This window comes from Poecilia reticulata, linkage group LG8, assembly GCF_000633615.1.
Source record: "Poecilia reticulata strain Guanapo linkage group LG8, Guppy_female_1.0+MT, whole genome shotgun sequence".
Lineage (NCBI taxonomy): Eukaryota > Metazoa > Chordata > Actinopteri > Cyprinodontiformes > Poeciliidae > Poecilia > Poecilia reticulata.
The window spans coordinates 13625081-13648939 of NC_024338.1; the positions used below are offsets into that span (position 1 = coordinate 13625081).

A 23859-nucleotide genomic window follows, 5' to 3' on the forward strand; every position below is an offset into this window, starting at 1 on the left:
TTTTTTTGGGTTAGATGCTTTTCAGACATAAACCTCCAGATAGGTTTGAAGCAACAACAGGGTAAATATATGGAAACTATACTGCTAACATGAAACTAGGTCATTGCTGAATCTTTTTGTTTGATCAAAAACACTCCACCAAATTAACACCAAAATGGTTCAAAAGATTCAAAACTCAACCTCTGTTCACAGCCATCTGACTCCCATCGACTCTTACAGTAAACCTGCCCAGCACTGTATGAAACGTAGTCACCAGGAAACCTTAAATACCGGATATCTGAAAGGAATGTTGGCGGTGTAAAATATCTGCCAAAAGGAGACCTAACATGTAACCGACACCAGCGAAGGCCTTGGCTTCTCCAGGAGCTCGTTTTACCGTGGCACCTCAGCGCAGAAGCAGTTGCCCTACTTTCTCCGAGCTGTCACATTTAATGCAAAATAATACACCTATAAAGCAAATCTTACAACTTGTAACGCTTATGCGATCAAGCGGAGCATCTCAGCTGACAGTGAAAACAGATTCCTGAGTCAGCACCTMCAGGAGGAGCCTCGGCTCAGGTTGCCTGACCGGTAGCACCTGGTGGTTTCGGCTGGGGCAAGTCGGGGGCGTGGGGGGGTGAAAGAACAGTGTAGGTAAGGGTGAATAATGAGGCACAGTAAAAGGCAAGTGAGAGGTCAGAGGGATAAACACCTTCGGCAGAAATGGGGCCATGAGATTATATGTCCTGCTGGAGAGGACACGCAGTGCAKGGGGTGGGAGGGGGCGTGAACGACAGCAAATCACCTCTATCTGTCACTTCAGACTGGTATTTATGCTCAGGAGGTACTGAGGGTGTCGGTTTATATTTAAAGCACATGAATGTTAGGGAACTACCGAAGCGGATTCAACGCTTTGAAAAACGAGGTGAAAATCTCTCTCTTTAGGTTCTGGCTTTCAGTTATGTGCAACACTTCAATAGGCAGACATGACGATGGAAAAAAGCTATTGAGAAACAGATTAGATAGGAGATCTTGCGTACTGGAAAAAACAAATATCAAATTAAGAGAAGAAAAAAGCTCTTTCAGTCGAGCAAAAGCAAGTTTAAACTTTTTGGACACCTAACACAATGCAGAGTGGCTATGATTAACATTTCCCGGTGAAATAGTCAAAAACATTGAGTGTATTTGTGTGGCCTTACTGTTCCCCATGTGAGCTGGGGTCCCAGGTCACTGAAATAAAAGCTGGCTGTGGTTCCCACAGGTAGCGTTTGGAGAACTTCCTCGTCCCTGAGACACTTGGCCTCTGAAACAGTTGATAATCAGACAATACTGTATATCATTAAACTATCCAAATCATCTCCAGCCAGTGACTGTGCATTCATGAGAGAACAGGATGAAAAGCATGCAGATGTACTTGGATCCAAACGCAGAGACTGTCTGGCTGGATACCACTTTGGATCTGAGAAATAATAAAAAAAAACACAGTGTGGGCTTCACTCTTGGTATTCTAAATATTAAAAGAAATATATATATATAAAAAAATGTTTATACCCCGATTTGGCTACGAGCATAATTTCCAATAACCAACACTGTGAATGATAAACTTACACGATTTGTGAAACAAGGATTTAATATCCAAAACTGTGGCTGTTGGCTCCACCTAGAATGTGGAGATAAAGAACATGCATGCASGATCACTGTCACAGYGTRCCTTTAAAATTCAACATAAATTACACTTGTTTTATACCTGTGGGCTTTTTTTCATTATCAGTACCCCACAGCATGTTTATGCAAGCRTCTTATCATGTCTGTCTATCTTCATGACATGCAGCACAGGCATGTGCTGTAGCTGGAATAGATCATTCTTCAGGGATGAAAAGGGAATTCTCACCTCCTAAATGCAACGCTTGCTCAATAGACACATAACTGATAATGACACAGTCAGGTAACGAGTGGATTATTAGGGATTTACATTTGTATAATGACACTTGTGCTCAAACCTTTTCAGTTGAATTCAAAAGATTTGACTCATAAAGATGCAATGACAATCAGAATATCCCTAAACTTATTTACAGTCATTAGATGAGTAGCTCATAAGAACATGGTCACTAATTGAGTAATGATTCAAAAATATCTGACCTGGAAAGATTTATAGCTGCAGTGAGAATCAGAATATCCCTGAACTTATTAAGAACACAGAACGTGAGACTCACCTTGTCCAGCAACAGCAGCTTCTCTTTAGTCTTACAGTCCAAGATCTCCACCTCAAAATAAACAATCCTTTTAGCCTTCTTGGGCGCTTTTGGCTTTGGCTTGGGTGTAGGCTTCTTTTCAGCTTCTGCTCCATTTTGGCTTTTTGCTTCTAAGGCTAGAATATCCATGGTGTTTGAGCCAAAACTTCAAAAATGCAGTGAAGAAAATTGYGACGTCCTAGTTACACTAAAAAGTAAAAAGTTTCCAGGCTACAGTTTGTCTTGCAAAATCTTAGGATCCAAACTGAAGCTGTCTCAATGCGGAAAAGACATTAAAATMAAAAGCCTCTTCCAGAGTTCAGAAAGGAGATGGAGTTTAGATGGAAAAAGAAGAGCTGGTTTGAGACTATGAGACAGACCTGCTCAGTACCTGAACAGCAGCCTCATGGACATCCACAGTCCTTGCATGAAACAAAACGCACCGAAGACGAAACTGGAGAGCTCCAAGACATAATCCATAGCGCACCATTTGCAAGGCTAAATATAAGTCGCCCGWTTCGCTCAGCACYGGCTTGGTAACCTCAGGAAGCCGCATGAAGCTCCACTCAGTGACACATACCAATACGCCCTCATTAGACTTGTAAAACACATATCCTGTCTGTTTTGCTGCACACTTGGTTGCAAAATCTCCATCTGCCAACACATGATGACCCCCTCCTCCTCCCCCCACACACCCTGAGACCACCCATGGAGCTGGCAATCTCTTCTCCTGAAACTCTGGAACAAAGACCACATGTTCATCTCTGGAGCTCTGTGTTAAATCATCTCTGAAAGCTTTGTGGTGGGAGGAGAGTGGAGAAAATGCTGATTGGGAGGAGATCAGAGATACCTTTCATCACACAGGGTCAGCGCATCAGCTCACATAGCCAGCTGCATATCTGTATTCTACTCTCTATTTATAACAGGCTCGAGCTGTACAACCAGGCAGTAAACAACAGTAGTATCCGCTCTCGTCGAGTCTCTGATGAGAAACATTCCTGTGTCACGCTTAATGGTCGGCAAAGACTAAAAGGAKCAAGAAATCTGAAGACTGGGTGAATATTATACGTTTTTGTGGCAGAGTGCTAACTAAAGGGGTTTTCTTGTTTTTTTTAATTCTTAATTTCTGTACTCAAGCAAATAAGTTTGAGTTATAGGTTGTTTTTAAATTAAAAGGAAACTTGAACACTTTCTGAGAAAAAAAAGAAGCTAAATAAAAGCGGTATTCAGTGTCCTCTTTAAAAATAAATCTTAAATTGGCCATGAACTGAGTGCAGTTGGGTAACGAGCTTTAAGGTTTTTAAATGGGTGGTATTATGTAAAATTGACTTTTCAGGGCTTTATATCATTTTATAATGTTATTTCCTTATCAAACACCCAMCTGGGGTGTTGCTTTGATTCTTTTAAACACCTTTAAGAAATCCTTGACTCTCCTGTGGCAATCACCCCACTCTGCTCCTCCAGACTAGCAGCAGCAGCAGTTRGCAAACACCTGGTGGAACTATGCGACTGCTGAGAAGTATTTCTAAGTYCAAAACTTAGAAATACTGTATGAAATACTGTATGAAACCTTTCATACAGTGGTGAAAGGGAGGAGCATTGTTGTGATGAAGTGCTGATGGTARCGACAGAGGCCCAATTTCAAGGCATCAAAACGCAMAGTCAACTTTCTTTACAGTAAGTCAGGTTTGACATATACAGCATTTTTATAGGCGGGATTATGTTCCTGAGAAATACATAATCCCGCCTCTTTAAAAATTGATACACTKTGTTATTTCTCCAGCTTAAGAAAACTTTAAAGGGAAGAGGTCGTGGTGACACATTACAATGTAAGGTAGTATGATGTCAGAGTTGTAAGACTGCAAATTTTAGATGTATCTCTGCTTCAACACACCTGAATCAAACTATGCGGTCAGTAGCAGGACTGGAGAACGTGACAGCAGACGGAGRAAGTAATTCAGCCTTTTGACTCAGCCACACGTGTCTCACCAGAGACTCTTGTATGAACTTGCCAACAGTGAGCTCATTGTTGTGTACAGAACCACAAGCCACACATATTGTACCATTAAATTTTAACAAGGTTGACAGGATCTCGTCGTAAGTACGTACTTTATTGTGCTACAACGTTCACACATTGAAAACGGGGCCAAAGTTTGAGGGTTTTTTTCTGCATATCACAGTGTTGACTATTAAACTTGTGTAAAATAGTGTATTGCAGGACAGTTGGCATATATAAGGAGAAAGGACACACTGGATAGCATTGCAATGTTAGCATGTACTTGACTAAATCACATAGAACTGGATATAATGAGAAATTGTCAAATCTATCCATTCTCAGTTAGTCTGTATAGTTCCATTTATCACGCTGAGGCATATTGCATTTTCTCTGAAGCATTGCATCTACGCCAGGGAAGACAAACATGTGTCTCAAATATTTTCAGCTTGGGGATAATCACTGTAGAATATCCCTGACTGCTTGGAAAGTGCCTGACAACGGTTCCCATATTGACGGGCAGCAACAATTGCTTCAGTAAGGTCATTGCTGACGTCCGTTCTTGGCATTGTGGCAACAAGCACCTCAGCTGGATGCTCAGGACGGTCAAGCTGCCAACTCTCCTGTTTGAGGTGGTCACACTTCCTGGTATTCAATCCATCAAATGTATTTGGTTGGCAGCACTGACAGGTACTCTCTCCTCTTGAATTCTATGAAAAGGTTTTAGTTATTTTTTTCTCTCTCTTTACTTACTGTTTCAGCTCCTTCCATTTTGTCTAAATTTTGTTTGCTCTTTTATTCTTCTATTTTTGTCACACTTAAATGTTTCATATCGTCTGGATAACCTAAGCAAGTGAAAACATAAGTTTTCAAATGGAGAGTTCATTGATAAAGGGGAAAGCTATCCAAATCAACCTGAACCTATGAAAACAAACAAACAAACAAACAAACAAAAAACTGACCACTAAATACTAAAACTAACAATTGACATTTAACATTGTTGTGGAGGAATTTTGGTCTATTGTTCTTCACAAAGTWGTTTTATTTTTTAACACGCGAAAAGATGTCTGAGCATGAATAGCCTGTTTTAGGGCGTGATTCAGCCTCTCTGCGGTATTTGTCTAGGCCACTCCAACACCGTCAACTAGTCACTGCATTAGAGGTATTCAGAAGTGGACTGGCTGGTGTCGTCACAAACTGAGCGCCTGACACTCTCCTTCAGGATTTTCTTGTAGTGTGCAGAATTCATGGTATCATCAAATATGGCAAGTTGTAGAGACCTTAAGAAACAACGCAGTCTCACAACCATTATGCTATCACTACCATGTTTGACTGTTGGTATGAGGGTCTTTGTTCTGAATGTTTTATGTCAAATGTAACAAGACATTCACCCTGTAAAAAGTTACAGTTTGGTATCAACGTTCCCAAAAGTTTTTGGATAGATGGGCCTCAGTGTTCTTCTTGGATAACAGTAGTTCTTACTTTGGAACTTTTCATGGATGCCATSATTTTTTTGAACCCCCAGATKTTTTTTCCTCTTTTGTTTTTATTGTTGCATTATGAACACCTTAACTGAGGCAAGTGACGGCTGTGGCGCTGTAGATGCTGTTCTGGGTTCTTTTGTGATATCCTGGATGATTCCCTGATCTGCTCTTGAACTAATTTTGGAAACAGCGAGCTCAAGTCATGGCAGCCAATCTCTCCTGGGAATGTTCACCACTGTTCCATGTTTTCTCCATGAGGGGTGGATTGTTTTCTATGCTTTGCAAAAGCAACAACAACAAAAAATCGTGGTTATCACTGTCAAATAATGATTTAACAAGGGACAAGTACCAGGGTCAGGGATAGATTTCCTCCAGTAAAAAAATGTATTCTTGATTAGAAACCCGCACTATGCATTTTCTATTTACCCAGGTTTCATTTTTTTTCCTCTTTTTTTTTGAGGACCTGAAAAAAACCCCTTCATGATACATTTTGACAAATATATTGTAAAAATATAATTTTTGTGAAAATTTCTTGGATATTTCTTGGAAAAGATATCGCCTAAGTTACAATTTTTACGTTTGAGGAACGAATGTTTAAATGTCTAACATTTTTCTAAACAGGATTGATTTATTTTGAAGGGCACAAAAACGGAACCCCTCCTCTTCAGCAGACGCAACAAATAATGTTCTGAATTTACAACAAGGATTAAACAATAGGTCATTACCAAATTTCAAATCATAACATACTAGTTTCATTCATGGGAGTTCGGCTGGTTGCCTGGTTCAGTTTAAAAACAACGAAGTCCACCGACGCACCTTTTTATTTAGGTCAGGTGAAACCGGAAGTTGTTTGGAGGGAATCCTCTCGACCTACATTCGTCAGCTTCTTCCAGAAGTTTCTGTGCCCGGCTACTTTTCAGCGCGGCGGCATCTCATCTCTAAGTACACTTTGTTCTTTACTTTTTTCATAAAAAAAAGCAAGACAAACAAGCGGAACCTTTTTCGTCTGCTTTTCCGCGCAAAATCGAAAGTTTTCCTCTGACTGTCACGGCCACGCTGACAGTTTTTGTCCGCCGGAGGTCACACCAGCTGCGGCGTGGGCAAAGCAAGTTGAGCCGCCGCACACATGACCACCTGGATGTCCCCGCTGGCTGTGCTTTCATAACGGGGGTGGGGGAAACTGGAGCTGGCCGTTCAGTGTGATGGGTAAAGATTATTACAATGTGCTGGGAATAGCCAGAGGTGCGTCCGACGACGAGATCAAAAAGGCGTACAGAAAACAGGCTCTGCGCTTCCATCCGGACAAAAACAAGTCACCCGGAGCCGAAGACAAATTCAAGGAGGTTGCTGAAGCTTATGATGTCCTCAGTGACGCTAAGAAAAGAGACATTTACGATCGTTTAGGAGAAGAAGGTACCTGAACTCTCTCACACAAGTTGCATGCTTGCTTTGTAGTTTTCACCACTTTTACCCTGATGCTAGCATAATTTCGTCCTCAGATGGTTAATGCATAATTGCAATCGGTGCATTATTTGCAATAGAGTGAGGTTTCCTGCAGCTTTCTGCATTAGCTGTCACACTATGTAAAGGTCTGTGTGCACAATGGATGCAGCTGGAGAACCTGCTGGAAACCAAAGGCTCTGTCCTCTTCTCCCATTCTGCTGTCTCACATTACAGTTCTGGATTAGCAAGTAGAAAGCACATTAACATATAAATGTTATTAGACGTTTATATGTTAATGCTTAGTTTTTTTGTTTTTGTGGTGTTGGTGCAGAGACGAACATGCTTAAATTTGTGGGCTTGGAACCGGAGCAGGTCCGATGTACAAGCGACTTTAGGGCCCAGGATTATGTAACTCTCGGCTGTCGAGACACTAGAGGGCGCTGTTTCTTCTGTAGCTTGTTCTAAAATCTCTGTTGACATAAACAGCTGTCAATTAAAGAGCTGCGGAAAAGAGCTTCTGGTGTTTTGGCACTGTTTAATTAAGTTGATGTTATTTGAGTAGGACGGTGTCAGTGAATTTGTGTTGCTGTGGGGGCTCAAATTCTACCCAAGGCCTCATGAAACTTTGCTCAGGCTCTGGCAAAACTTTACGTTTTTGTGCTAAGAAGCTGCATGTGAGTTATTTAAATGCTGCTTTCAAATCTAAAATGTAGATCCAACCATCGCTTGATTATATTTTCTTGACAGTGTCTTTGTCTGTCAAAATTTTAAAGAAATTAAATGAAGATTTTTTTTGAATCATTCCGAGGCAGATCTTATTTATTTATTTATTTTTGGTCATTTCTTCTTCCCATTGATGCAAACGTGCAAAAGCTTAAACCAGATCTTTGTTGCCTTGTTCCTGAACAGGACTAAAGGGTCCAGGAGACGGCAGAGAACACTGCGGCCCCACCTTCAACTACACCTTCAATGGAGACCCCCACGCCATATTCGCGGAGTTCTTCGGTGGGCGCAGCCCCTTCGACCACTTCTTCTCATCGTCCATCGACGGCGACGTCGACGACCCTTTCTCCCCGTTCGGCATGGGAGGAATGGGCGGCTTCCACAGGTCCTTCAAAACCCAGCCCGGCGGCCTGCACAGGCCGCACGAGAAGAGGCAGGACCCGCCCGTGGTGCACGAGCTGAACGTCAGCCTGGAGGAGGTTTTCACCGGCTGCACCAAAAAGATGAGGATTTCCCGCAAGAGAGTGAACCCCGACGGCTGCACCATGCGCAAAGAGGACAAGATTTTAACGGTCAATATCAAACGCGGGTGGAAAGAGGGGACGAAAATCACTTTCCCCAAGGAGGGCGACGAGACTCCGACCAACATTCCTGCCGACGTGGTTTTTGTGGTCAAGGACAAACCCCACCCTGTGTTCAGGAGAGACGGGTCAGATATAGTTTATCCTGCAAAAATCTCCCTCAGAGAGGTAAACAATCTGGTATATTTCCTTTGATTTATTGATAAAAGTTCAGAAAATGATGATAAATTCTTATTATTTCCCCTGCGTTTTTCCTCCAGGCGTTGTGCGGATGCACGGTCAAGGCGCCCACTCTGGACGGCCGCACCATCACTGTTCACTCCAGGGAAGTCGTGAAGCCCGGGATGAAGAAGCGCATCACGGGAGAGGGGCTTCCTCTGTCCAAGTGTCCCGACAAACGAGGCGACATGATCTTGGACTTCTCTGTTAAATTTCCCGAGAAACTGGGCGACAACACGCGAGACGCACTAGAGCAGATCCTCCCCATGTGACCAAAGCGTCTCCGTCGACACGTTCAACAGCGAGCCAACATTTCCAGTCGTGACGGCGTTGGCGTTCAGCGTCGGGTTTCGGCCTAAACGATTCAGGATCGGGTTTTATTCCAGCTGTGTTTCAGAACCAAATCTGGTTTGATGTGAAGGAAGAAAAATTAAATGTCTTTTAAAAAGTTTGCACGGCTGATTTTGCTTCACAGCAGACGTTTTGAAGTGATGTGCAGTCAGCTACTTAAGCGAAACCTCAGGTGCGTTGATGCAGGCTTGAGCGTAGCTGTACGCTAACAAACGACTCTGTCTAAAAACGCATATTTCCTATTTCATGTCGTGGGGAAAAATTCCACGACAACTCCATTGGGATCTTGTTGAACTGAAAAAGAGGGAAGAAAAAAAASCCCACTGAAAGCCTTCTGAAGGCTTAAAATGTGAGTCGYGTGTTTTTAGTTATGATGCATGCAAACGATCCCAGTTGATTACAGACTGCTGAGCGGTGCAACACGGTGGGGAGTAACGAATCCTTTYGTGCGTGGGATGGAAATTTAGGGGAAGAAAAAAAATATCTTTATCAGATCGGTGAGCCTGATCGTTAAAGAAGTTACTTTGCTCCTCATGTTCGTTGTTTGTTTTGTGCCAAACAGCCGTCTCTGTGTAATTAAATTATATGTGCGTCTAAAGGTGTGAATCCTGCTGTCTTGCCTGATTGATGATTACATAAAACATTTGTTTTCTACCAAAATCACATATTTAGCACATGATTTTGTTTTTGCCAGGCGGAAAGAAACTTCAGTATCATTACTTTTGTTTCATTTCTACTCTGTACACTAACCTGCGTTTTGATTCCAAGCTGTTCGCTTCCTGGAAATGAGTAGTTCCGCGGCTCAGACTGATCACTGGGAGATTGTTTAATGCTTGAGTAGGGGGGAAAAACATGACTTGAGGTTACAAAGTCTGGAAATATGTCAGTGCTGCATTTTTTCCCCCCTGCTTTTCTTGGAGCTTTAGGTTTCAGACACAAGACGGGTGGTTTAAACTTAGAGATGTGTCATCTCTGTGATGTTTTTTGTATGCAAAAAGCCTGTTTACTTTGTTCCTCCTTTAGGGGGAAACCATAGAGCGTTCATGTGTTGTTTATGCTTTACAGTCTGTGGCTGGGGGTTCAAAATCCTTTTATTTGTAACGAGAATGATTTTATCACAGGATATTTTTTTTTATCCTTTTTGATTTGACATTAAAGAAACTGTAAAGCACACCTGTAACAGTGTTTTATTTTAGTTTTTTTTTGTCTTGTATGAGAACTACAGAGCAGAATGTTTGTTTCAGTAAATAGTGATTTGTTTAAAAAAWTTTCTCAATAGCAAATATTGGCAGAAAACCTAAGAGCTGTTTTTCAAAAAAAAAAAAAAAAAAATTTTTTGTGCAATTATCTGAAGCCGAAGCTTAAATATAAGTACAGAAATTTGAGAAATGCTTTAGAAAGTCAATTTCTCTTGAAATCTGAACGTTAYACAAGACCAATAGAAATCTATATTTGAGACAGACATGTTAAGACACTGCAGAATGATGCTAAAACTAACGGCAGCGTTTATTAGATGTARATATTTTATCAGTAGATAAGAAACGGTGTGTGTTTAATACAATTTTTCTGAAATTTAAACCTAGAAATGGTAATAAAATTGTGCTTCTTTAAAAAAATCTATCAAAAGATACTCAGGGGTAGATAGATTATCAAAACTTATAAGCTGTCCTTTTTTGAAAGTTAATGTATATTTGCGGCTTTAAATTAGTTTTATTTAGCTGAACTACGGGCAAATGTGGCAGTAGTRGTGGTGGTAGTCTGACTCGTGGCAATTAAAATAATCAACCGCTAGAGGGCAGAAAAGAATTACATAAAGGAGGAATGTAACAGGATGYGTTTTTAAAAATCAGACTGTAGAAATAATCAGAATTTGTAAGCACTRCTATACTTTTTATTATTATTTACTTATTTAGCGTTAATTTATTCACATATCTGCCACCTTCCTCTCATTTAATGACCATGAAAAAACAAGAATTTATTTTATTTCCCCCTCCACCCCCATCTTTTCACATTCTAGATTATTCACTCGGTCTTGGGGAGGAGGAGTTGTTTTTTACGAGGCTACATGAAGGCGTCATTGTTCCACCCAGCTTGGCTGGCTCAAAGCTAATTCTACAACAACACACACCGCTACTAACACACGCTGTAATTTCCTACCAGTCTGTTCGGGATAATTAAACATCGCAGCTAGAAGCGGAGCAGCGTGAAGAGCGTACTTCAATAGAACAAGGTTATTTTATTAATATTATCAGTAGATGGAGGGTTAGTGGGCTACTCAGCTAACAGGAAGAGCTAAAAGTCGAGCCCTGCCATGTTTTCGCTTCTCGGTTCATGTTTACCGATCGCGCTAATTAACCTCAACACTTCTTAGTAACCATATGGCGACAAGGAGCCACAGGCACCTGTTTAATTAGTGTTATTTTGGTGTTGGCTCTGTAGCTGGGTACCTGTCAAGTGTTTGTTTTGCTTTAACTGGAAGCCAGCTAGCAGCTAACGTTAGCCTCGTCTCATGCATTGATTGTCCAGGCTGCAGTGTGGTGTTGGATGAGAAGTAACTTCAGTATATGTAGCACATTTCTTTAGATTTAACACTTGAGCTTGCCGCCTATTTGTGAAGCAGCTCACGATACAGACGCTTTTACATTGTACCCAGGGTTTCTCCTCGGCTCTGTTTGATGTATGTTAATAACTGGAGTTTTTGGTTCTCTTGTCCAGCTGATCACAGACCCAGCTATGTGAGCTGCTCTGATGTGTGTGCTCCTACATTCATTCAGTGCCTGGCCGATACAAGTTTCGAACTGGTCTGGAGGGCCTTGACGTAAACACTGAATACATCTGCTGCTGAGTCAGCACCCCAGGTTTATGTTGGTCTGGATTGTGGGGTAACTTCCTAGAGCGGCGTCCACAATGCCTCTGGGTCTGGGAAGGAGGAAGAAGGCGTCCCCCTTGGTGGAGAATGAGGAAGCGGAGCCCATCCGCGGTGGTCTCAACGTGCCGGGTATGGAGGGCTTGGATGGAGGAGTCGCCGGGGAGGCTGCAGGGTCTGACGGCCTTCCTCCCCCACCAAACAACATGAGACCCCGGCTGATTTTCCACACCCAACTGGCTCACGGTAGCCCGACAGGCCGCATTGAGGGCTTTAGCAATGTGCGAGAGCTTTATGCCAAAATTGGAGAGGCCTTTGGCATCCCAGCATCTGAGGTCAGTCAGACTTGAAAAAACAAAAAAACAAGACGTTTTGATTGGGATGAAGATTAAATGCGACCGTTTCTCTCCACAGGTTATGTTTTGCACGCTGAACACTCATAAGGTGGACATGGATAAACTTTTAGGGGGACAGATTGGGCTGGAGGACTTCATTTTTGCCCACATTAAAGGCCAGAAGAAGGAAATAGAAATCTTCAAAGGAGAAGACGCTTTGGGATTGACAATCACCGACAACGGAGCAGGTTATGCTTTCATCAAGGTGAGGAAAGTTTTCAAAAATCTACAGAGAAGGGCCACAACAACCCCTCCCCCACCCCTCCCCCCCACCCTCCACTGGATTGTTGTGTGTAAATATTCACAACAGTATTGACAAAATGTGAGCTGAATTGTTTTTACCTGAAATGTTTTAACTTTTGGTGCTTTGCAGAGGATCCGGGAGGGGAGCATCATCCATCAAATCCAGGTCATTAACGTCGGCGACATGATCGAGTCCATTAACGGCCATCGCCTCATTGGCTGTCGACACTACGAAGTTGCCAAAATGCTGAAGGAGCTTCCTAAGGGGAAAATGTTCACCATCAAGCTTGTGGAGCCCCTCAAAGCTTTTGGTAGGTTAGAGAGAATGGTGACCTAAATTATGGAGCCTTATTGTTATATTTCTTGACCTCTACTGAATTTACTTTAAGACATCAGCTGCAGCAGACAATCCCGCATGGACTTTACATCTGATACTGGCTTCCTCTGTGGCTTTGGTTCATTATTTAACATCCTGTTACCAAAAAAATAAATAAAAKAAAAGCATCAAAATCCCAAGGTAATAAAATAGCTGCAGTATCTTCATGAAATGACCTGAAAAGGCCCAGATAAGACCAAAATAACTGCACTGAAGCTGAGCTAATTGTCAGAAGTGGGCAGCTGGTGGTTTTTGTCKCACACTGCCACAGATAAAAAGTTGAACAACTGGAGATTTACAAGGATTTCACAGGTATTTCAAAACAAAAACATGATTTTAAAATTTCTTCAGATTGCTATGTTGGCAGCTTAGCTTGGTTAAGCATTTCTAACTGAAAACAATCAGCCTCTGTTTGATCTGAGCCCAGCTGGGAGATTTGCAATACCTTGCCAACATTTCCAAATCCAGCATCCTCCACGACGGTCACATCTTGAAAGCCCAAAGACATAAAAAAAAAAATAAAATCTCATTTGTAGTGCTGCACTGTGTTGCAACATCTTATTGGGGTGGTTTTAAAGGGATGGTGCATTTATTGATTTGGAGAGGGGGGGGGAAATCAGATTTTAGATTTTCTAGCTCAAAGTCGCACGTATGTCTAGTTTACGCCAAGTACATGAATTGTTTTGACACAGATATGATCGGTCAGAGGTCGTCGGGCTCCAGGTCGGGCTCGGGGGTCCAGCTCGGCACGGGAAGAGGGACCCTTCGTCTGCGCTCTAAAGGTCCCGCCACAGTGGAGGAGCTGGTGAGCTGATCACAGGAGGGTTTGGGATGTTTGTTTACTAAATCTCTGGTACCTGATCGTGCGCATTCAATTTTGTTTTGCCAGCCTTCTGCCTTTGAGGAAAAAGCGATTGAGAAGGTGGATGATTTGCTAGAGAGCTACATGGGCATCAGAGACAGCGAACTGGGTAAGAACGAGTGTCCGTAGACACAGATCCCCGTTTTGTATTTCCGACCGATTAAACGACCTGTCGTCTCTCGTCAGCCGCCACTATGGTGGAGCTGGGCAAAGACAAGAAGAACCCAGACGAGTTTGCYGAAGCTTTGGACGAGACTCTGGGAGACTTCGCCTTCCCCGACGAGTTTGTTTTCGACGTGTGGGGGGCCATCGGTGACGCGAAGGTCGGACGYGTGTAACTGCAGGAGCTAACGGAGCAAARCGCCCCCGTGTGGGCGTTAACACTACCAGGACACACAGCACCACCATCATGAGTTTATTTTCATTCCAGTGTACAACACTCCTTCTATTTTTGTGCATTTCCACCCTTTTGGGAGCCAGAGCCGACCGTCCGGTTACACGAAGGGGAAGGTGACTGCCGTGACTTCCTAAAGTGCTTTAAAGTGTCCTCCAGCGTTTTTTTTTTTTTTTTTCCAGAAATGACATCGTTGAGCACGTCACGTGATTCCCACCCCCCACCACCTCCCTCTCCCCATTACTGAAAACCTCCCTGCATGTTGACGTTGTAGTTGCCGGCAGCGGAACGAGCGGCCGACTCTGTTGTCCGATATGGGAGAAACGAGACCTTTGATTTTAAAACTACGTGTCTTTCTGCACTGCAAGCCAACGGCAGAGGTGAGGACGAGCCGCACGTCGCCTCACCTGGTTAGATATTGCACTGCGCGACTTCTCCCCCTGAGCTACAGTGCTGTTCTGAACCACTTGATGTTACTGTGATGGGTCAGTTTTACAAGCATGTGTGTGCTGTTACATTTCTTCTTTTACATTTCTTCCTAACATCTGGTCTTAAGTTGGAAATAAAACCTCTTGTTACAAAGAGGCGATAGTAAACCGTAGCTTTACACTAAAAAACTTAAGCGGCTCACTGTTAGTGAAGCAGACAGGAGACTCTACAGTGTTGAAAGGAAATCAGTGTTTACTTCCTGTTCCTGAAGGTCAAGCAGGAGGTTGGTTTGTGGACTGTGTCGACTTATTTTTTTATAGCTAGTGTTTTTATATGAGGTGATGTGATGTCTATTTAAAACAAAACAAAAAAACTGATTAAGAATTGTGTAAAAAGATGAACATTTTCACCATGTCGTCGCGTCTTTATTACTAAGAGCCGTAACAAAGAAACTGTAATGGTTTGGAATCGCTGTACAAGAAACAAAATCTGTGTTTCATCCTTTTTTTTTTTTTTTTTTAATTTCAGATATATCTGTCTTTTTTTTATGTTTAACACACAGATGCATGATGTTAACGATCCTGAATGAGATGCTGCTTCCATCGTGCAACAACGCCTAATTTAAGAAAAAGAAACAAACCCTTTTGTTGTTCTGACATTTTCAGATGATCCAAATGTGAAGAAGCTATTTTGTAGTTTTGATTAGTTCCTCAGAGTTGATGATAAATCTACATGGGTGATGTAATTAACTTCTGCTTTGGACACTAATAATTATTTTGATGGCTTTGTGTTACACGGTCCTTGTTCAAATACAACGCAATAACAACAACCACGCATCGTTCTCTGTCTGGTTTTTCTTCGCAATGGTTTTTGTCGTTTGCCCACTTTAGCGTCTGAATTTTTTACGGGCGCTCACAGAAGCCACCTAGAAGGGTGTTTGTGTTTCTTCTCCCTCCTTTGTCCTCCTGAAATATGCATGGCGTTTATTCAGACGGTGAAATCACTGTCGGCGGCTGTCGGCTGGTGTAATCAGATCGACCTCGGCTCACTTGATAGCTCTGGACGGACCCATCGAGGTCACTTACAGGCCTTTGTCAGGAAGGTGGCAAATTAGAGAGCCAACGTGGAAAATGTTTCCTCTCATTGTTTGTGGGGGGAAAAAAAAAAAGCATGGAGCGTAAAATTCAAAATGATTTGCATGTAATTGAGTGAAATACGGATTTAATCTCTCAGTAAAATAGGTGTTGGATGTTGGAGGAGAAACCTTTGTGTTCAAGCATTTTCGTGTATTGGTAACCAGCTTTTCAAATATATCAACCGGAATTTGGTTTATTCGTTCTTTTAGTAAATTAATCTGGAACTAAAAGCTTAGACTATAATATAATTATCCTTTATTGTCCCACAGTGAGGAAATTCAAGTCTACCAGAAGCAAGTTAAACTGAATGGAAGCACAATATTATGATTTCTCTTTAAATGAATTGAGAAATGTTTGTATTCCAAGAATCAGAATCATGATAAGAGTAGTTTGACCAACAGTAGTTTTTAGAGTGTCTGACAAAGATGATACGATTTAGTTTTGTTTTTTTTATCCAGCACCTTTATCGCTTTTTTTATGAAATTAACGACTTCCAACTTGTTTGCAATTTGTCGCATGAGATGTAATCAAAGTATAACTTGAGGCGTTCAAAAGGTAAAATATTTCCAATAAATTGAGAATTGGATTAAATTGAATTATTTTCCCAATATGCTTCACTTGTTAAAAACAAAATACGGAATCCAAGATGACCCCCTAAATATCTCATGTACTAATTATGTTTTTTTTGTGTGTTTGAATTAAAATATTAGAATCACAGGTGGCATTTGCATTTTTAAAAGAAATGCATACCTGGTTTTGGATAAATTAATATGTAAATGAGATCTCTGGATCCAATTATGAACATTCACAACAGCTTGTTCCTTATCCTTTGGTAAATCATTAATCCAAGCAAAGGTCCCAACACAGACCCTTGTGGTACTCCATAACTATTTTCAATAATCCCAGCTTTCATATGCTGTATTTTAAAAGAACAACATCCTATATGACATAATCTGGTTCATTGCTGTTGGACAGTTTAGTTAATATTAATCAATAGTTGATGGTGTTCCATAAATTATATGTTTACTGTTGTCTGAGCATTCAATCCAGCATTGTGGAGGTCTACCATCTTGACAATGATGTCCTTTCAATGCTCTTTGGTCTTTCTCTTGGTGTTAAGGCATGTTTACTTTATAAACATCATAAACTCAGCTCAGAAGTCACTGGTATAAACGGACTGAATAATCTATTTGTCACATTTGTGCACAATAAATGTGTTGGAGCTGGAACTCTGTTTCTTATTTTTGGCAGAGTTCTTATTTCACTCAGTGAGTTGAATATAGATTTTTTTTTTATCTTTTCAGCCCGGCTTCTGCCTCTCATAGTAAAATGAAAATACTGGGGGGAAAAAAAGAAAAAGAATACAGTGGATCAAATAATTWTACACACCRGGTCAAACAGAATAATACATTAACTTGTTTTCTAGACTGTTCAAAGCTCTTTTCAGTGGAAASATTTATTGTTGTGGCTGCTAAATGGGGGGTGGTGACCTTTACCTTATTTGCTAGAAGGGGAAAAAAACAAGTTTTGCGAGTCCTTGTTGATCTATAACTGAGGTTGCTGTTAAACTGTGGCCAGATTGCTCTCTAGACCCWCCTTGGAGCTCTTCCTCTTCTTGCAAACAACAAAAGCTGCTCTAAGAACGACCGGTCATGGCTCTGCGACCCAGAGCTTCCTCCCAGCCAGGAAAACTTTCCCTGCCTCGGATCGCCAAGATAACCTCATCCCTTCGTCCGCGGGCTGTTTCCTCTTGCTCGGGCTCCATGCTGGAGGACGAGCTGTCTTGTCCCGTCTGCTGCGAGATTTTCAAGGAGCCAGTCGTGCTCAAGTGCAGCCACAGCTTCTGCAGGGCCTGCCTGCAGCAGTTCTGGAACAAGAGGAAGGCGCGGCGCGAGTGTCCCATCTGCAGGAGGAAGTGCTCTCTGACGGAGCCCACCGTCAGCCTGGCCCTGAAGAATGTGGCCGACACCTTCCTGAAGGAGCAGGCGAGGAGGGCGACTGTGGCCGGGCCGGGGGCCGGCGTGGCCGCGGAGGAAGCGGCGGTGCTGGAGGAGAAGTGTGCGACACACGGGGAGGTTCTCAAACTCTTTTGTATGGACGACTTTGAAGTCTTGTGCTGTGTGTGTCACACTTCCAAGAAGCACCAGGGACACAAAGTGTGTCCTCTGGATGAAGGAGCCCAGGATCTGAAGGTAAAAATAACTCCTCGACTTTAGTAATGCATCGTTGTACAGCTTAAACGCCTAATTGAATTGCTCTGAAACGTTATAAAACCTTMAATTYTTTAATGATGCTACAGATGGAAACATATTGGCTGGATTTCCTCTGATTTCTGACRTTTTTCTTCCCCCAGTCGGAACTGAMGAAGGAGCTGATCCCCTTGAAGAAGAATCTGCGGCGCCTGTATGAAGCCAAGCAGGACTGTGATGACACAACCGTACACATCAAGGTATCAATAAATTGATCCAAGAAACGGTAGACGACCTACATGACTGCTGACTTCACTTTAACGCAAGCTGAGTCATGCAGTGTTGGGCTGTAAACACCAATAAGCAGAACAATTTAGATTCTTGGATGGTTTGGAGTTCCAAGAAGGTCCATAATTCACGGTTCCAGATAAATCTGTCAAACATTCACAGAMAGGAGTGGGGAAACTAATAATTAAACAGTTATGGCATAATTTTTTACAGGTATTTTCATCAAAGTCTCAGTTTCTACCTGTGCATTCCTTAGGCATGATTTCCCTCCAGAGGTCAGCTGTAAATCATTAAATCGCCTCTTGTTTCTACATTTTTYCTTGTTATGACCACAAACTTTGATATTTCAAGACAACAAAAAAAGTGATGTCTGTGAAGTGGGGAAAAAAATGACACAAAGTGTTTTACATTTTGAATTCAACCTCGTTAYTTTGATAAAAGAAATGTGAAATAAAAGCAGTACAACTGATTGTATGTAAATGTAACTTACTTCCACTGGAAGGAAGCAACATGAAAAGCACAAGTTGCTTTTCATGTTGTGTCTTTACCACCTTCGCAAAGCTAGAAATTAAAATTAGGAGATATTTGCAGGGCATTTGAGTGAAGGGGATGGGGGTGTGACCACAAATGCTAGGCTGACTTTTAAGATTTTTAATTGGAAAAAATTATTAWTTTTTTTTCTTCCACTTTGCAAAAATGCATAACTTAATTTTAATTGTTTTTCCACAATGGGCACAAGCATCGGCTTAGCTTGCTGGTGCCTCKGGCATTTGTGTTTAAAAAAAAACACAAATGCAACGTCTAATCCAGCTAAAAYCTCCTATCTCAATCCCATTGAAAATATTGAGTAGCATCTCAACCTTTCCTTCCCAGGAAGCAATTMATCAGCAGACTGCATTGATTAAACTAGCCTTTTCTGGCTGAGAAATGTTGTCTCAGACTCAGGGATGCCTAATTGGCCTAATTTGATTCATGAAGTAAACAACATGCTCCTGCTCCGCTGGTCAAAGGGCCAGGAGCCCCTTTCACTAAACACATGTAGACTAGTTGGGCAAACTCTCATCCATCACTTAGTGAGGAAAAAGAGCTGCTCCAGTCACCTTCAACTAGAACGGTAATCATGTCCTTTTCCCTTTCTTTCCATTGTAAAATGGAGAAAAAATAAAAAATAAAAATTTTTCAATAACTAAACTATGCAGTTATTTTATACCGAACATGCACTTCAAATTATGCAGTTAAGGCAAAGGACCATTCAGCATATCTGAAGTGATGATTTTCATTTTCATGACTGGCAGAACCAGACGCAGGCCACAGAGAAGCAGATACGGCAGGAGTTTGAGGAGCTCCGGGGGTTTCTGGAGCGCGAGGAGGAGGCGAGACTGGCCACCCTGCAAAAGGAGGACGAGGAGAAGAGGGAGCTGGTGAAGAAGAAGTCTGAAAGCATAACCAGAGACATCCTCACTTTCTCCCACGCCGTCATCGCCGTTGAGAACGAGATTGCATCCGGTGACGCTCAGTTCCTCCAGGTGAGCARATTTACCTCCAGGCAAAAATAAAATACTCCTTTTGCCCCACGCTGAACATAAATTACCTTAACTGTCTGCGGTGTCCTTTCAGAATTACTTCAGTACAAAGAAAAGGTAAAGTTTTCTTTTTTTTCCCCCTCATGCAATATTATGTTAAGTTACAGTCTAATTCTTTTTAGTACTGAATGGTTACCGTGACATGTCGTCACAGAGCACAGCTCCCCCAGAAAGATCCGGAAAAAGTGTCGGGTGCCCTTATAAATGTGGCCAAGCATGTGAGCTCCCTGAAATACCACGTCTGGGCAAACATGGTGGATCTGGTTAAGTACAGTAAGTACATCTTTTCACTCTGAATGGACTGTGTGCAGCAGACACTTTGTAAACCAGATCAGTTTTGTTATTTTGAGCCGAGCTTTGATTATTACGTTCTTGGAAGCCTGAAGATCACATAATTTAAGATGAGGATGGATGTCACATTACATTTGGACTTTTAATAATGAAGATATATTTAATAATTTCATTCAGAATCAAACGTATGCAACCAGACTGAAATACATTCTCAAATTTAAACTTTTCTTAGCAAGTTTCATCTCAATTAACCACTTTTTGAATCCACCAATAAGCTTCTGGAATAATTCCAGGTACTTGATCATTTTTATCAGGATTTATAGAATTCATTTAGGATCCAGATATCAGACATATTAGCATATTTCCAGTAATGCTGAGGCAGAAAATTAGGGCCACCCAACTTCAGTCAACTTTATCCAGTCCAGAATGAGTTTCAGAGCAAAGTGGGATCAGAATTTGGAGGTAAATCTCCTCCATTTTCAGTGTTTAATTCTCTCGGTGCTACCACTGGCAGCCCCACAGCATGATGCTACCACCACCATGCTTCTCAGTAGGTGCAGTGCTCTTGGATTTGAAAGTGTGATTCTGAAACCTCTACTTCTTGATTATGACCAAATACCTCAATGTTTGTCTTGTGTAGCTATAAAACCTTTTGGTTTCTCCTTTTATTTTGGTCAGCACTGTCATCATGATTGCCTTATTTCTTTACTATTTTATCTACAGCCTCAAAACATGATGGTAACAAGGCTGTCATTCTCATGTTGTTGTGGCGTTAAGCTCAAAGTGTAAATATTTATTCTGCTTTTTAATTTGTGATATTCTCAGTGACTGGTCTGTGTAGTAACACAAAGRAGCATTCGTGTAAATCATATTTCTCGGTTAAATGACTGATTTTCCTCTGATTTTAGCTCCCATCACCCTGGATCCCAACACCGCCTACTCCTGGCTGTCGCTCTCCTCAGACCTGACCAGCGTGGCCAACAGCGGATCCCTTCAGCAGCTCCCAGACAATCCTGAGCGTTTCGGTCACTTTGTGTTCGTGCTGGGGTCAGAGGGCTTCACTTCGGGCCGCCACGCCTGGGAGGTGGAGGTGGGCGGTAAGGAGGACTGGATGCTCGGCGTGGTGAAGGAAACCATCGACAGGAAAGGGAAAATTTCAGGGTGTCCGGAGGGGGGCTTCTGGATGATCTCTCACTCGGAGGGCGAGTACTCGGCGATGACGAGGCCCGGCACGCCGCTCCACCTGGAGGGCGACCTGAGCCGGGTCAGGGTGCAGCTCGACTTCGAGGCMGGGGAGGTCATTTTCTCCAACCCTGTGACCATGAAGCCCGTCTACACCTTCGTTGACTTTTTCACTGAAAAGATGTATCCCTTCTTCTGCCCCGGAGTCAACATCAACGGGAGCAACGCCAAACCTCTGAAGATCTGCCCCGCCAAGGTGGCTGTGTGGAACAGCACGACCTGGTGATCAGAGAGCACCGATGTGTTAGATTACACACCTGATGATGTTTTTGGGCAGGTGCGAACTGAGCATGATATAWAGAAAATACTATTTTTATTGTTTGAGACACTCTTATGCGAACTCCTTCAATCGCCTTTTTGTTTCTCAATGAGCCGCAGCAGAGAGAGAGCATCTTTCTCCCCCTGGTGGTAAAAAAACCACACATTTGTTTTTAAATCTCACTCCGCACCCAATTTCATTTTAATCTTACAAATCACTCGAATAAAAGAGAGTTTACTGATATGTTTCATGAGAATATCCTGGATATTAAATCAGGCGGACTGAGAAGACGGCAATGCTACACACATTGTTGAAATAAAACATCTAAAATKTAAAAATTTAAAAATGTTGCAATTGTGTTTCTTTCAATGATGCTGGAAATTCAGAAAATATACCTAAAATTGTAATTATTTTTTAACATTTCTGCGGTTTTTGTATCCTCACTGCTCTCTTCATTCTTTGGACCAACAACTTAACAAAACAAAACMAAAACAATTAAGCCCAAAATKAWTCTCACCACAGGTAGTTTTAGATATCGAATAAGCTGCATTTAACCAAGATGTTTATTTTCCATAGAACATAAGGCAGAGATCTCTGAAAKAAACATAATAAAATAACTTAAAATACTTTCATTTTGATAAAAAAAAAAAACCTATTGTTTTTATCTTATGTTAAATCTTATGTTTCCACTAAGATTTTGCTGATTTATTTCTGCTGATGACCTCTTTGAGGTTAGAAGACCATGTTGCAGTCATCCTAACCTTTATCGACTCCCCCCACCAGATTCTCCACCAGATTTAGGTCAGAAGTATCCAACAGGGCTCTTCCAAAACATTCAAATAATTTCCTGTAACCATAAACATTTTGGTAAAACAAAAAGATCATTTAAACCTAAACCTATCAGGGGTATTTTTTTTTTGCAGTTTTTTTATTTTATTTTATGGAGACTGAACAATACTTGCAACTTTTCTTTTACAAGAACTCACACACAATCATAAGTCCTGACGTTTCCTGTATGACTGTCGGTGAATAAACTGCTTCCTCTACATTGTTTGATTTTGTCCTTATTTGGAGAAACGTACTCTGCAGGACAACAGACGGTTCTCCACTGACCTCGTCTCCACCCAGGTCAACTGGGTGGAGCCAGGAGGGGCGCAGAGCTGTCGTTTTAAACATTGAGATAAGAAACAAAGAGAGGAAAAACAACAGGGACAAATTAGCATGTCTGAATTAAGAAATAAGAATATGAAATAAGAGCCTTATTACATTAAAGTTCTGTGTTTTAGAACCAGCCTGTCCTTTATACCACTGACATTGTCGCCTGTGTGTCATCAGGTCTGGTATCATGGTGAGTCCTTTTGTCTAGAAAGCCTGCATTGTTCATCAGCAGGTTGCGTCCGGCTGTCCTCACATGAGAGCCCTCCTGCGGTGCACTTATTCACGCTACAAAGGTCAAACCTGTCCAACAGAGACTGGAGCATCGGCAGCAGGCAGAGGAGGACATCACACAGGACAAAGTGCTTCTCTCTCCCACAGATGTCTTCTGTTTCTGCGCTTTTCTTCTTTTTTTTCCACTCTCAAATGTTTCAGATCATCAAACACATTTTAATACCCGGCAAAAATAACCTGGGTGCTGTTTTCAAATGATGATTTCACTTATGAAAGGGATAACCTGTCTTCGCCAACCTGTCTWTTTTCCAACAGAGTTTAAGGAGTTTGAATRCAAGTAAAAAAAATAAAAWAAATAAAGATGAGACTCACATGAGTTGKAGTTTCATCAGCTTACTGAGTTTATTGAAGAGGGTCGTTGGCGTCCTTCTTYATCTCTAGGCTTTTGCCGACCCCTTTCAGGAATAATCCCCTCTCGGGTTCCTCAAGACTCCATTCACACAGCACGTTCTAATTTCTACTGAGATTATGATATTTTACAATATCTCTCACTCTGCTTGCACACAACTTTGTACACTGCTCAAAAAAATAAAGGGAACACTTAAACRACACAATATAACTCCAAGTAAATCAAACTTCTGTGAAATCAAACTGTCCACTTAGGAAGCAACACTGATTGACAATCAATTTCCCCTGCTGTTGTGCAAATGGAATAGACAACAGATGGAAATTATTGGCAATTAGCAAGACACACTCAATAAAGGAGCGGTTCTGCAGGTGGGGACCACAGACCACTTCTCAGGACCTATGCTGTCTGGCTGATGTTTTGGTCAGTTTTGAATGTTGGTGGTGCATTCACACTCGTGGTAGCATGAGACGGACTCTACAACCCACACAAGTGGCTCAGGTAGTG

At 41.9% G+C, this 23859-nt stretch overlaps 4 protein-coding genes across 4 annotated transcripts; 3 read left to right on the forward strand and 1 right to left on the reverse strand.

Moving 5' to 3' along the window:
- Positions 1 to 6: 6 nt before the first annotated feature.
- Positions 7 to 3111, reverse strand: LOC103468784 (very-long-chain enoyl-CoA reductase-like). The gene is made up of 4 exons (XM_008416086.2): positions 2193 to 3111; positions 1588 to 1639; positions 1394 to 1438; positions 7 to 1282 (listed from the first exon to the last, which is right to left on the reverse strand). Exons 1-4 carry the CDS (start codon positions 2358 to 2360, stop codon positions 1146 to 1148), a joined length of 402 nt encoding a protein of 133 aa, XP_008414308.1. The 5' UTR covers positions 2361 to 3111; the 3' UTR covers positions 7 to 1145.
- A 3329-nt stretch (positions 3112 to 6440) lies between these two features.
- LOC103468783 (dnaJ homolog subfamily B member 1-like) lies at positions 6441 to 10177 on the forward strand. The gene is made up of 3 exons (XM_008416085.2): positions 6441 to 7100; positions 8040 to 8602; positions 8695 to 10177. The coding sequence occupies exons 1-3, from the start codon at positions 6890 to 6892 to the stop codon at positions 8923 to 8925; spliced, it is 1005 nt and encodes a 334-aa protein (XP_008414307.1). The 5' UTR covers positions 6441 to 6889; the 3' UTR covers positions 8926 to 10177.
- An 883-nt stretch (positions 10178 to 11060) lies between these two features.
- Positions 11061 to 15401, forward strand: gipc1 (GIPC PDZ domain containing family, member 1). Its single transcript, XM_008416084.1, has 7 exons — positions 11061 to 11234; positions 11720 to 12205; positions 12285 to 12470; positions 12639 to 12819; positions 13577 to 13689; positions 13774 to 13855; positions 13933 to 15401. The coding sequence occupies exons 2-7, from the start codon at positions 11912 to 11914 to the stop codon at positions 14082 to 14084; spliced, it is 1008 nt and encodes a 335-aa protein (XP_008414306.1). The 5' UTR covers positions 11061 to 11234; positions 11720 to 11911; the 3' UTR covers positions 14085 to 15401.
- A 1895-nt stretch (positions 15402 to 17296) lies between these two features.
- LOC103468781 (E3 ubiquitin-protein ligase TRIM39-like) lies at positions 17297 to 22406 on the forward strand. The gene is made up of 6 exons (XM_008416083.1): positions 17297 to 17897; positions 18059 to 18154; positions 19478 to 19708; positions 19800 to 19822; positions 19920 to 20038; positions 20965 to 22406. The coding sequence occupies exons 1-6, from the start codon at positions 17358 to 17360 to the stop codon at positions 21522 to 21524; spliced, it is 1569 nt and encodes a 522-aa protein (XP_008414305.1). The 5' UTR covers positions 17297 to 17357; the 3' UTR covers positions 21525 to 22406.
- The last annotated feature ends 1453 nt before the right edge of the window (positions 22407 to 23859 follow it).